Here is a 13,042-nt window from a genome sequence, read left to right on the forward strand (position 1 = left end):
TATATAGGTAAAGCGAGCAATACTCAACTGCTGCCAAATGAAAATATCAGAATTTAGATAAAAACAAAATGATGGAGGGATTTAACAAGTAATTATTTTGAATATGAAGATATCAATTTAATTTTCTTTAATAAAATATGTTTTAAGGAATTATTGAGAACATTAGGGTCAGCACCAAAGCAAATTTCATGAAGTCACATGCGTTAAATAAAGGAAAACTAAAAACTCTTGAACATAAGAGATATGAAGCTTCATTACTGGAGGCCTGTACTATGAAAGGCCCAAGAAGTGGAATCTACTCTAGTGGAATGAGCAGTAATATGCTCAGGAGTCTTCCCTGCAACCAAGTATGCTTTATGGGCTAAGGCCTTAATCCAGGCAGCCAAAGTAACTGCAGTAACCTCATTTCTATTGCAAAGTACAGAGAAATTGAAAAACAAGAAAGAAGAAAGCCTAAATGACTTTGTAGATTCCACAATTTAAGAGCCCTAACAACATTAAGACTGTGAAGTTGTTGCGTTAAATACGTAGGAGCAGAGTACAAAGAAGAGACCACAATTTCTTGATTAATTGTGCCTGTAAATACAACCTGAAGAAGAAATAATAACTAGTCCATGGCACAGCCTTATCTTAAAGGAAAATCAACAAAGGAGCTTTGCACGACAGAGCATGAAGCTCAGATAACCTTCTAACTAAAAAAAATTGCTAAAAGGAAAAGTAATTTCTAAGACAAGAGCTGAAGATCCAACCAATGCATGGGTTCAAACAGACGGGCTTGAAGTAATTTTCAAAACCAGATTAAGACTCCAAGGAGAAGTAACTAGATGAAAAAAACAGAATTTATGTTTACCTGATAAATTTCTTTCTCCTACGGTGTCTCCGGTCCACGGCTTCATCCTTACTTGTGGGATATTCTCAATCGCTACAGGAAGTGGCAAAGAGAGCACACAGCAGAGCTGTCCATATAGCTCCCCTCAGGCTCCGCCCCCCCAGTCATTCGACCGACGGTTAGGAGAAAAAGGAGAACCATAGGGTGCAGTGGTGACTGTAGTTTACAAAAAATAAAATTTAAACCTGACCAAATGCCAGGGTGGGCCGTGGACCGGATACACCGTAGGAGAAAGAAATTTATCAGGTAAACATAAATTCTGTTTTCTCCTACATTGGTGTATCCGGTCCACGGCTTCATCCTTACTTGTGGGAACCAATACCAAAGCTTTAGGACACGGATGAAGGGAGGGAACAAGTCAGGTAACCTAAACGGAAGGCACCACTGCTTGCAAAACCTTTCTCCCAAAAATAGCCTCAGAAGAAGCAAAAGTATCGAATTTGTAAAATTTGGCAAATGTATGCAGTGAAGACCAAGTCGCTGCCTTACAGATCTGTTCAACAGAAGCCTCATTCTTGAAAGCCCATGTGGAAGCCACAGCTCTAGTAGAGTGAGCTGTAATTCGTTCAGGAGGCTGCCTTCCAGCAATCTCATAGGCCAACCGGATGATGCTTTTCAGCCAGAAAGATAGAGAGGTCGCAGTCGCCTTTTGACCTCTCCTCTTGCCAGAATAGACGACAAACAGGGACGATGTTTGCCTGAAGTCTTTAGTTGCTTTTAGATAAAACTTCAAAGCACGAACCACATCAAGATTGTGTAACAGACGTTCCTTGTTAGAAACTGGATTAGGACACAGAGAAGGAACAACTATTTCCTGGTTAATATTCTTATTGGAAACCACTTTTGGAAGAAAACCAGGCTTGGTACGTAAAACAACCTTATCTGTATGAAACACCAGATAGGGTGAATTACACTGCAAAGCAGACAATTCAGAAACTCTTCTAGCAGAAGAAATAGCAACCAAAAACAAAACTTTCCAAGATAGTAACTTAATATCTATGGAATGTAGAGGTTCAAACGGAACCCCTTGAAGAACTGAAAGCACTAAATTTAGACTCCATGGAGGAGCCACAGGTCTGTAGACAGGCTTGATTCTGATTAAAGCCTGTACGAACGCCTGAACATCTGGCACGGCTGCCAGACGCTTGTGCAACAAGACAGACAGAGCAGATATCTGTCCTTTTAGGGAACTAGCTGACAGACCTTTCTCCAATCCTTCTTGGAGAAAAGATAGAATCCTTGGAATCCTAATCTTACTCCACGAGTAACCCTTGGATTCGCACCAACAAAGATATTTCCGCCATATCTTATGGTAAATTTTCCTAGTAACAGGCTTTCTAGCCTGGATCAGAGTATCTATAACTGATTCAGAGAACCCACGCTTAGCTAGAATTAAGGGTTCAATCTCCAAGCAGTCAGTTGCAAAGAAACTAGGTTTGGATGTTGGAATGGACCTTGGATTAGAAGGTCCTGCCTCAAAGGTAGCTTCCATGGTGGAACCGATGACATATTCACCAGGTCTGCATACCAAGTCCTGCGTGGCCACGCAGGAGCTATTAGAATTACCGAAGCCTTCTCCTGTTTGATCCTGGTTACCAGCCGGGGGAGAAGAGGAAACGGTGGAAAGACATAAGCTAGATTGAACGACCAAGGCGCCACTAAAGCATCTACCAATGTCGCCTTGGGATCCCTGGACCTGGACCCGTAACGTGGAACTTTGGAGTTCTGACGTGACGCCATCAGATCCAGATCTGGAAGGCCCCATAGTTGAGTTAACTGGGCAAAAACCTCCGGGTGAAGTTCCCACTCCCCCGGATGAAAAGTCTGACGACTCAGATAATCCGCCTCCCAGTTGTCCACTCCCGGGATGTGAATTGCTGATAGATGGCAGGAGTGATCCTCTGCCCAATTGATGATCTTGGATACCTCCCTCATCGCCAGGGAACTCTTTGTTCCTCCCTGATGATTGATGTACGCTACAGTTGTCATGTTGTCCGACTGAAATCTGATGAATTTGGCCTCCGCTAGTTGAGGCCATGCCTGGAGCGCATTGAATATCGCTCTCAATTCCAAAATGTTTATCGGGAGAAGAGATTCTTCCCAAGACCAAAGACCCTGAGCTTTCAGGGACTCCCGGACCGCACCCCAGCCTAAGAGGCTGGCGTCGGTCGTGACAATGATCCACTCCGGTCTGCGGAAACTCATTCCCTGAGACAGGTGATCCTGAGACAACCACCAGAGGAGTGACTCTCTGGTTTTCTGGTCCATTTGTATCTGGGGAGACAAATCTGCATAATCCCCATTCCACTGTTTGAGCATGCACAGTTGCAGTGGTCTTAAATGAATTCGAGCAAAGGGAACCACGTCCATTGCCGCCACCATTAGTCCTATTACCTCCATGCACTGAGCTATGGAGGGTTGAGGAATGGCTTGAAGAACTCGACAAGTGTTTAAAAGTTTTAACTTCCTGACCTCCGTCAGAAAGATCTTCATTTCTAACAAGTCTATTATTGTTCCCAGGAAGTGAACCCTTGTGAACGGAGACAGGCAACTCTTTTCTATGTTCACCTTCCATCCGTGAGACCTTAGAAAGGCTAGAACAATGTCCGTATGAGCCTTTGCTTTGTGAAAGGACGACGCTTGTATTAAATGTCGTCTAGGTAAGGTGCTACTGCAATGCCCCTTGGCCTTAGCACCGCTAGAAGGGACCCTAGCACCTTTGTGAAAATTCTGGGGGCAGTGGCCAATCCAAAGGGAAGAGCCACGAACTGGTAATGTTTGTCCAGAAAGGCGAACCTTAAAAACTGATGGTGATCTTTGTGGATAGGAATATGCAGGTACGGATCCTTTAAGTCCACGGTAGTCATATATTGACCCTCCTGGATCATTGGTAAGATTGTCCGAATGGTTTCCATTTTGAATGATGGAACTCTGAGGAATTTGTTTAGGATTTTTAAATCCAGAATTGGCCTGAAAGTTCCTTCCTTTTTGGGAACTACAAACAGGTTTGAGTAAAAACCCAGTCCTTGTTCTGCTGTTGGAACTGGGTGTATCACTCCCATTTTTAAAAGGTCTTCTACGCAATGTAAGAATGCCTGTCTCTTTATCTGGTCTAAAGACAAGCGAGACATGTGGAACCTTCCCTTTGGAGGAAGGTCCTTGAATTCTAGAAGATACCCCTGAGAGACAATTTCTAGAGCCCAGGGGTCCGGAACATCTCTTGCCCAAGCCTGAGCAAAGAGAGAAAGTCTGCCCCCTACTAGATCCGGTCCCGGATCGGGGGCTACCCCTTCATGCTGTCTTGGTAGCAGCAGCAGGCTTCTTGGCCTGTTTACCCTTGTTCCAGCCTTGCAATGGTTTCCATGCTGGTTTGGGCTGGGATGCGTTACCCTCTTGCCTAGTGGCTGTAGAGGTAGAAGCCGGTCCGTTCCTGAAATTGCGAAAGGAACGAAAATTAGACTTATTTTTAGCTTTGAAAGGTCTATCCTGTGAAAGAGCATGGCCCTTTCCCCCAGTGATATCTGAAATAATTTCTTTCAACTCTGGCCCGAATAGGGTCTTACCCTTGAAAGGAATATTAAGCAATTTTGTTTTGGACGACACATCCGCCGACCAAGATTTTAGCCAAAGCTTTCTGCGCGCCACGATTGCGAAACCAGAATTTTTCGCTGCTAATTTAGCTAACTTCAAAGTGGCATCTGTAATGAAAGAATTAGCCAACTTCAGGGCGCGAATTCTGTCCATGACTTCATCATAAGAAGTCTCCTTCTGGAGCGAGTTTTCTAGTTCCTCAAACGAAAAAGCAGCTGCAGTGGTTACAGGAATAATGCAAGAAATTGGTTGAAGAAGAAAACCTTGTTGAACAAAAATTTTCTTAAGTAAACCTTCTAATTTTTTATCCATAGGATCTTTGAAAGCGCAACTGTCTTCTATTGGTATAGTTGTGCGCTTAGCTAGCGTTGAAACTGCCCCCTCTACCTTAGGGACCGTCTGCCACGTGTCCCTTCTGGGATCAACAATGGGGAACATTTTCTTAAATATAGGAGGGGGAACAAAAGGTACACCTGGCTTCTCCCACTCCTTATTCACTATATCCGCCACCCTCTTAGGTATCGGAAACGCATCAGTGTGTACTGGGACCTCTAAGAATTTATCCATTTTACACAATTTTTCTGGGACCACCAAGGGGTCACAATCATCAAGTGTAGCTAGGACCTCCTTAAGTAGGGCGTGGAGGTGTTCTAGCTTAAATTTAAATGCTATGGTATCAGGCTCTGCCTGCTGAGAAATTTTTCCTGTGTCAGAAATTTCTCCCTCAGACAGGCCCTCCCTCACCGCCAAGTCAGATTGATGTGAGGGCACTACAGATAAGTTATCCTCTGCGTCTGCTTGCTCATTTTCTGTATTTAAAACTGAGCAATCACGCTTCCTTGGAAAAGCTGGCAGTTTGGATAAAAATGCTGCGAGAGAATTATCCATTACTGCTGCTAACTGCTGCATAGTAATAGCAATTGGAGCGCTAGATGTACTGGGCATCGCTTGCGCGGGCATAGCTGGTGTTGACACAGAAGGAGGGGATAGCGGGCTATCCTCACTACCTTCAGCTAAAGAATCATCTTGGGCTACATCTTTAAGCGTGATTGTACGGTCCTTAAGCTGTTTGGACGCTATGGCACACTTCACACATAAATTTAATGGGGGAACCACCTTGGCCTTTAAACATACAGAACATAGGCTATCTGAAGGGTCAGACATGTTTGACAGACTTAGACAGAACTTCAATGCAATAAAAATTATTTTTGACAAAAACGTTACTGTCTCTTTAAATAATAAAAGTGCACACTTTATTACTGAAACATCAAAAAACCATCAAATAAACATCTGATTTTAATGAAATTTTCACCACAGTGTCTTTGAGAAGATTGCACACAAATTTTCAAACCAATTAACCCCTTAATGCCCAAACCGGAGCTAATAACAGAAGTTAACCGGTTAAAAACACTACAGTCCCATGCCACAGTCTCTACTGTGGCCTTTACCTTCCTTAGGGATTATTTAAGTAGGAAATAAGCCTCTTTGAAGTCCTTTCTGATGCCTATGGACTCCCCACGTGAAGCTGCATGAACTGCCTAGTGAAAAACAACTGCGCAATTGAGGCGCGAAAATGAGGCCTCCTCCCTCTACTAAATACTAAACCCCATAAGTGTTTAGCCCACAATAGTGTCAACCAGCATAGAGCCCTTAATATAAGCCATAATTTTATACAGAGTCTAAGAAAAATGGCTTACCTATCCCAGAGGGGATTTCTGACAGTCTTCTAGCATTACTTGGTCTTGTTAGAAAAATGACTGATCATACCTGAAGCAGTTAAGCCTGCAAACTGTTCCCCCCAACTGAAGTTCTCTGGTTTCAACAGTCCTGCGTGGGAACAGCAATGGATTTTAGTTACTGGTGCTAAAATCATATTCCTCCCAGCAGAAATCTTCATCACTTTCTGCTGCAGAGTAAATAGTATAAGCCGGCACTATTTTAAAATAACAAACTCTTGATAGAAGAAATAAAAAACTACAACTAACACCACATACTCTTTACCACCCCCGTGGAGATGCTACTAGTTAGAGCGGCAAAGAGAATGACTGGGGGGGCGGAGCCTGAGGGGAGCTATATGGACAGCTCTGCTGTGTGCTCTCTTTGCCACTTCCTGTAGGGATTGAGAATATCCCACAAGTAAGGATGAAGCCGTGGACCGGATACACCAATGTAGGAGAAAGGCTTATTTTAACCAGATCCTGCACAAAGGTCTGAACATAAAAAAAATCTTAGCTATTTTCTTACTATACAGAACAGATGAGGCAGAAATGTATCCTTTTAATCCATTCGCTACTGGGAATTAAAGAGAAAAATGTGCCCAAAGTAACGGAAAATTTCTAGCATTTTTGCTATTACTTTGTTTAAACAGACACAGTAGATAACCCAAGGTATTAATCTAAACCCATTTTGGTATATTTGAGGCCACTATTTGGCCGCCAAATACAATGATATTAAACTTTAGGTTTCTCACTGAAATTATTTACACACAACTACTGCAGTCATAAGACACATGGTTTTAAAAGCTTCTCTGGGATCCCCTTTATTCAGAAATAGCAGACATGCATGACTTTGCCATTGGTTTTGGCAATTAGAAGGCTGCTTCTAATTCCTAGAAGTGAAAGGGTTAATCAGTTCCACCTCCTGATCCCTCCCAAACAGTTATCTTCCCTCCCACCTTACTTGTCACCACCATTTTAGGTACTGGCAGACATAGTTACTATACAGTTTAGGGCTTTTTAAAAAGTATATATTTATTTCTGGAGTGTAGGTGTCCTTCCTCACCCTCCTACCTCAATGACCCCCCCCCAACAGCTCTCTTACCCTCCCCACTACTCACCACCATATTTATTAATGGCAGCCAGTCTGCCAGTAAAAAAATATTTATTTTTATTATATTTTATAATAAATTGTATTTATTTTTCTGTAGTGTAGTAGCCTCCCTCATTTTCCCCTCTCCAAGATTTTATTTTTCTGTAGCATAGGTCCCCCCTCCAAACAATTTTCTGTAGTGTAGGGAGCCATCCCTCCCTCTCCCTTCATGAAACTCTTTCTGTAGTATAGGGAACCCTGTCCCTTCCTCCCTCCCCCACTGGGCCGATCTCAACGGCCACACTCCTTACCTCCCACTTGGCACTAACTATGATCATTACAGATAAAACAGTGCAAATGAGGTAAGGCAGACTGCACTAATGGTTCTTGTGCAGACTTAGAGTGCTGGTTGCGCAATTCTTAAAGCAACAAAAGACAAATCTCCCCAGGCTATGTGACCACTAAGTTGATGTTCAACTTAATAGCTGTTGGGCCATGGAAGGTAACATTTCTACTTACGTGACACACACTGTAAAAAAAGGGGATAAGCAAGTAAATCAGCATTTCATATGGAGGGGACTGTGACATTTCCCACTGGAAGACGATTCTTACTTTCTCGTTTCGTCATTGGGGGGGGGGGGAGATCTCAGATCAGTTAACTTACCCTTTCAATGACGAATAGTCAGAAGCATTTCAGAATTCCCCTTCTAGAGGCAGAAAAGTAATTAAGTGCAGTGCGGGAAAGCTGTGAGTATGGAATGGAACAAAAGCTCTGGAATCTAGGGGTTTATGCCTGCTTCTGGTGAACAGATACATATAATTCTACATGTGATGTCCTTGAGGGCTGTCACCATCTAATTAAAGAAATTATAAATTCACAGCTTAAATAAGTGAACAATTTACTAAAAGTTGAACCATTTTCTTACCTGTAGATGAAAAGTTTGTTAAATAACCATCTAGCGATGGAAGGACGTCCTTATAATAAGGTTGCATAATGTGAAATGGTATATGAGTAGACCAGTCCTCAAGAGCATCTAGGCCAGCATCAGCAAGAGATGGGCAACTCAATCCCAGCTTAAAAGCAGTCTAAAATAAAAGGGAGAAATCACAACATGAATGTCATATGATATATCTTACATACAGTAGTAAACTTTATCAAAAGAGATGAAAGTAATTAAAACTACTAACCAGAAAACCAGATTTATATTTACAGATAAATCAATTTCTTCACACTCAAAAAAGAACCATATCAGTGCTGGCATGTAGATCAATTCTGACCTCTTTGAAGTAGGTAGATCAGAAGTCTGGGGGTGGATCCCACCCTTACATGGGGGGATCCCACCCTTACATATACCCCAAACTTTAATGATTGGTTTATTTCAAGAACAGACAATTAAGAACATTAAGAGAAAAATGTATTCTTACCAGATAAATTTCTTTCTTGGTAGTGAGAGTCCATGACAGCTTACTCTTGGGATTACATCACCTGGCCACCAGAAGGAGGCAACGACATCCAACACCAGAGTTTTAAGCATCCTTGCTACTTTCATTTCCCTCCCAGTGATACGTATAGCCGTGGAAAGGAAAGAAGTAAGAAAGAAAGTAGTCAGCTGCCACAAGTAGACTCTCATTACCAAGAAAGAAATAACTTTATCAGCTAAGAATACATTTTGTTTTCCTTCTAATGGTAGTGAGACCTTACTATTGGGAACCAATACCCAAGCTGTGGAGCCCATGAACATTTTGGGAGGCCAAAAAAAAAAAAAAAGTCAGGCCCCTATTTACCAGGGATCACCGCCTGAAGACGTTCCTTCCAAATGCTGCTTCTGCCGAGACAAAAATGTCAAAATTATAGAATTTGGTGAAAGTATGCAGGGACGACCAAGCAGCAGCCTTGCATATTTGTTCAACAGAAGCCTCAATCTTGAAGGCCCAGAAAGTAGAAACTGAATGGGTAGAATGAGCAGTAATTCAGGTAGGCGGTTGCTGACCTGCCTCCAAGTAAACTTTATTAATCAATTTCCTCAACTAAAAGGCTAAGGACACTAAAGTAGCCTTCTGGCCTTTACACTTTTCAGAATACAAAACAGACAGAAAGATTTTATTTAACCTGTAAATAAAACTTCAATGCCCTGACTACATTCAAATTACGTAGAAGTCTCTCCTTCGAGGAACCTGAATTAGGAAACAACTAAGAAACAATGTTTTTTTAATTAATGCTTTCAGCCAAGACTACCTTTGGTTTTTAGCAACAGACACAAACCCAAATAAGGATCACAAGAAAGAGCTGATGATTTACAAACTCTTCTCGCTTAAGGTATGGCTATCAAAAACAGAACCTTCCAGGATAAAGTCTTGATGTCCAATAAATGTATTGGCTCAAACGGAGGATGTTGTATAACTTTGAGAAACAGATTTAAGGATCCATGGAGGAAAAAACTGAATTTATGTTTACCTGATAAATTTCTTTCTCCTACGGTGTGTCCGGTCCACGGCTTCATCCTTACTTGTGGGATATTCTCTTCCCCTACAGGAAATGGCAAAGAGAGCACACAGCAAGAGCTGTCCATATAGTCCCCCCTCTGGCTCCGCCCCCCAGTCATTCGACCGACGGTTAGGAGAAAAAGGAGAAACTATAGGGTGCCGTGGTGACTGTAGTGTATGGAATAAAAAATTTTCAAACCTGACTAAAAGACAGGGCGGGCCGTGGACCGGACACACCGTAGGAGAAAGAAATTTATCAGGTAAACATAAATTCTGTTTTCTCCTACATTGGTGTGTCCGGTCCACGGCTTCATCCTTACTTGTGGGAACCAATACCAAAGCTTAAGGACACGGATGAAGGGAGGGAGCAAGTCAGGTTACCTAAACAGAAGGCACCACGGCTTGCAAAACCTTTCTCCCAAAAACAGCCTCCGAAGAAGCATAAGTATCGAATTTGTAAAATTTGGTAAAAGTATGCAGAGAAGACCAAGTCGCTGCCTTACAGATCTGATCAACAGAAGCCTCGTTCTTGAAGGCCCATGTGGAAGCCACAGCTCTAGTAGAGTGAGCTGTAATTCGTTCAGGAGGCTGCCGTCCGGCAGTCTCATAAGCCAATCGGATGATGCTTTTCAGCCAAAAAGAAAGAGAGGTAGCAGTAGCTTTCTGCCCTCTCCTCTTACCAGAATAAACGACAAACAAAGATGATGTTTGTCTGAAATCCTTTGTTGCTTCTAAATAGAATTTTAAAGCACGGACCACATCTAGGTTGTGTAACAAACGTTCCTTCTTTTAAACTGGATTCGGACATAGGGAAGGAACAACTATTTCCTGGTTAATATTCCTGTTGGAAACTACTTTTGGAAGAAAACCAGGTTTGGTACGTAAAACTACCTTATCTGCATGAAATACCAGATAGGGAGAAGTACACTGCAAAGCAGATAATTCAGAAACTCTTCTAGCAGAAGAAATAGCAACTAAAAACAGAACTTTCCAAGATAGTAACTTAATATCTATGGAATGCAAAAGTTCAAACGGAACCCCTTGAAGAACTGAAAGAACTAAGTTTAGACTCCATGGAGGAGTCATAGGTCTGTAAACAGGCTTGATTCTGACTAACGCCTGTACAAACGCTTGTACATCTGGCACGGCTACCAGATGTTTGTGCAACAAGACAGACAGAGCAGATATCTGTCCCTTTAGAGAACTAGCTGACAGACCTTTCTCCAAACCCTCTTGAAGAAAAGAAAGAATCCTAGGGATTTTGATTTTACTCCAAGAAAAACCGTTGGATTCGCACCAACGGATATATTTGTGCCATATCTTATGGTAAATCTTCCTAGTCACAGGCTTTCTGGCTTGAACCAGAGTATCTATAACTGAATCTGAAAACCCACGCTTAGATAGAATAAAGCGTTCAATTTCCAAGCAGTCAGTTGCAGAGAGACTAGATTTGGATGTTCGAATGGACCTTGTACTAGAAGATCCTGTCTCAAAGGTAGCTTCCATGGTGGAGCCGATGACATATTCACCAGGTCTGCATACCAAGTCCTGCGTGGCCACGCAGGAGCTATTAGGATCACCGAGGCCTTCTCCTGTTTGATCCTGGCTACCAGCCTGGGAAGGAGAGGGAACGGTGGAAACACATAAGCTAGATTGAACGACCAAGGCGCCACTAATGCATCCACCAGTGTCGCCCTGGGATCCCTGGATCTGGACCCGTATCGAGGAACTTTGAAGTTCTGACGAGACGCCATTAGATCCATATCTGGAGTGCCCCATAGTTGAGTTAACTGGGCAAAGACCTCCGGATGGAGTTCCCACTCCCCCGGATGGAAAGTCTGACGACTCAAATAATCCACCTCCCAGTTGTCTACCCCTGGGATGTGGATTGCAGATAGTTGGCAGGAGTGATCCTCCGCCCATCTGATGATCTTGGATACCTCTGTCATCGCCAAGGAACTCTTTGTTCCCCCCTGATGATTGATGTACGCTACAGTCGTCATGTTGTCCGACTGAAATCTTATGAATCTGGCCTTCGCTAGGTGAGGCCAGGCCAGGAGCGCATTGAATATCGCTCTCAGTTCCAAAATGTTTATCGGGAGAAGGGACTCTTCCCGAGACCATAGACCCTGAGCTTTCAGGGAGTCCCAGACCGCGCCCCAGCCTAAGAGACTGGCGTCGGTCGTGACGATGACCCACTCTGGTCTGCGGAAACTCATTCCCTGAGACAGGTGATCCTGAGTCAACCACCAGCGGAGTGAGTCTCTGGTTACCTGGTCTACTTGAATCTGGGGAGACAAGTCTGCATAATCCCCATTCCACTGTTTGAGCATGCACAGTTGCAATGGTCTTAGATGAATTCGAGCAAAAGGAACCACGTCCATTGCTGCAATCATTAGTCCTATTACCTCCATGCACTGAGCTATGGAAGGCTGAGGAATAGATTGAAGAACTTGACAAGCGTTTAGAAGTTTTCATTTTCTGACCTCTGTCAGAAAAATCTTCATTTCTACAGAATCTATTATTGTTCCCAGAAAGGGAACCCTTGTAGACGGGGACAGGGAACTCTTTTCTACGTTCACCTTCCACCCGTGAGACCTGAGAAAAGCTAATACAATGTCTGTATGAGCCCTTGATCTGGAAAGGGACGACGCTTGGATTAGGATGTCATCTAAGTAAGGTGCCACCGCAATGCCCCTCGGTCTTAGAACCGCTAGTAGGGACCCTAGCACCTTTGTGAAAATTCTGGGAGCAGTGGCTAAACCGAACGGAAGAGCCACGAACTGGTAATGTTTGTCCAGAAAGGCGAACCTTAGGAACTGATGATGATCTTTGTGGATAGGAATATGTAGGTACGCATCCTTTAAGTCCACGGTAGTCATGTATTGACCCTCCTGGATTGTTGGTAAAATCGTTCGAATGGTTTCCATTTTGAATGATGGAACTCTGAGGAATTTGTTTAGAATTTTTAAATCCAGAATTGGCCTGAAAGTTCCCTCTTTTGTGGGAACTACAAACAGGTTTGAGAAAAACCCCAGACCTTGTTCCGCTGTTGGAACTGGGTGTATCACTCCCATCTTTAATAGGTCTCCTACGCAATGTAAGAATGCCTGTCTCTTTATCTGGTCTGAAGATAAGCGAGACATGTGGAACCTTCCCCTTGGAGGAAGTTCCTTGAACTCTAGAAGATACCCCTGAGAGACTATTTCTAGTGCCCAGGGATCCGGAACATCTCTTGCCCAAGCCTGAGCAAAGAGAGAAAGTCTGCCC

The 13,042-nt window shown here is 43.1% G+C and overlaps 1 protein-coding gene across 1 annotated transcript in view; it reads right to left on the reverse strand.

The window, feature by feature from the left end:
• PRKDC (protein kinase, DNA-activated, catalytic subunit) overlaps nucleotides 1-13,042 on the reverse strand; it is a 2,064,551-nt gene that overhangs the window by 1,527,417 nt on the left and 524,092 nt on the right. Inside the window, 1 exon segment of the mRNA XM_053715028.1 lies at nucleotides 8,215-8,374. Within this exon segment, the coding sequence (XP_053571003.1) occupies nucleotides 8,215-8,374 (160 nt within the window).

Source organism: Bombina bombina, chromosome 5, assembly GCF_027579735.1.
Source record: "Bombina bombina isolate aBomBom1 chromosome 5, aBomBom1.pri, whole genome shotgun sequence".
Lineage (NCBI taxonomy): Eukaryota > Metazoa > Chordata > Amphibia > Anura > Bombinatoridae > Bombina > Bombina bombina.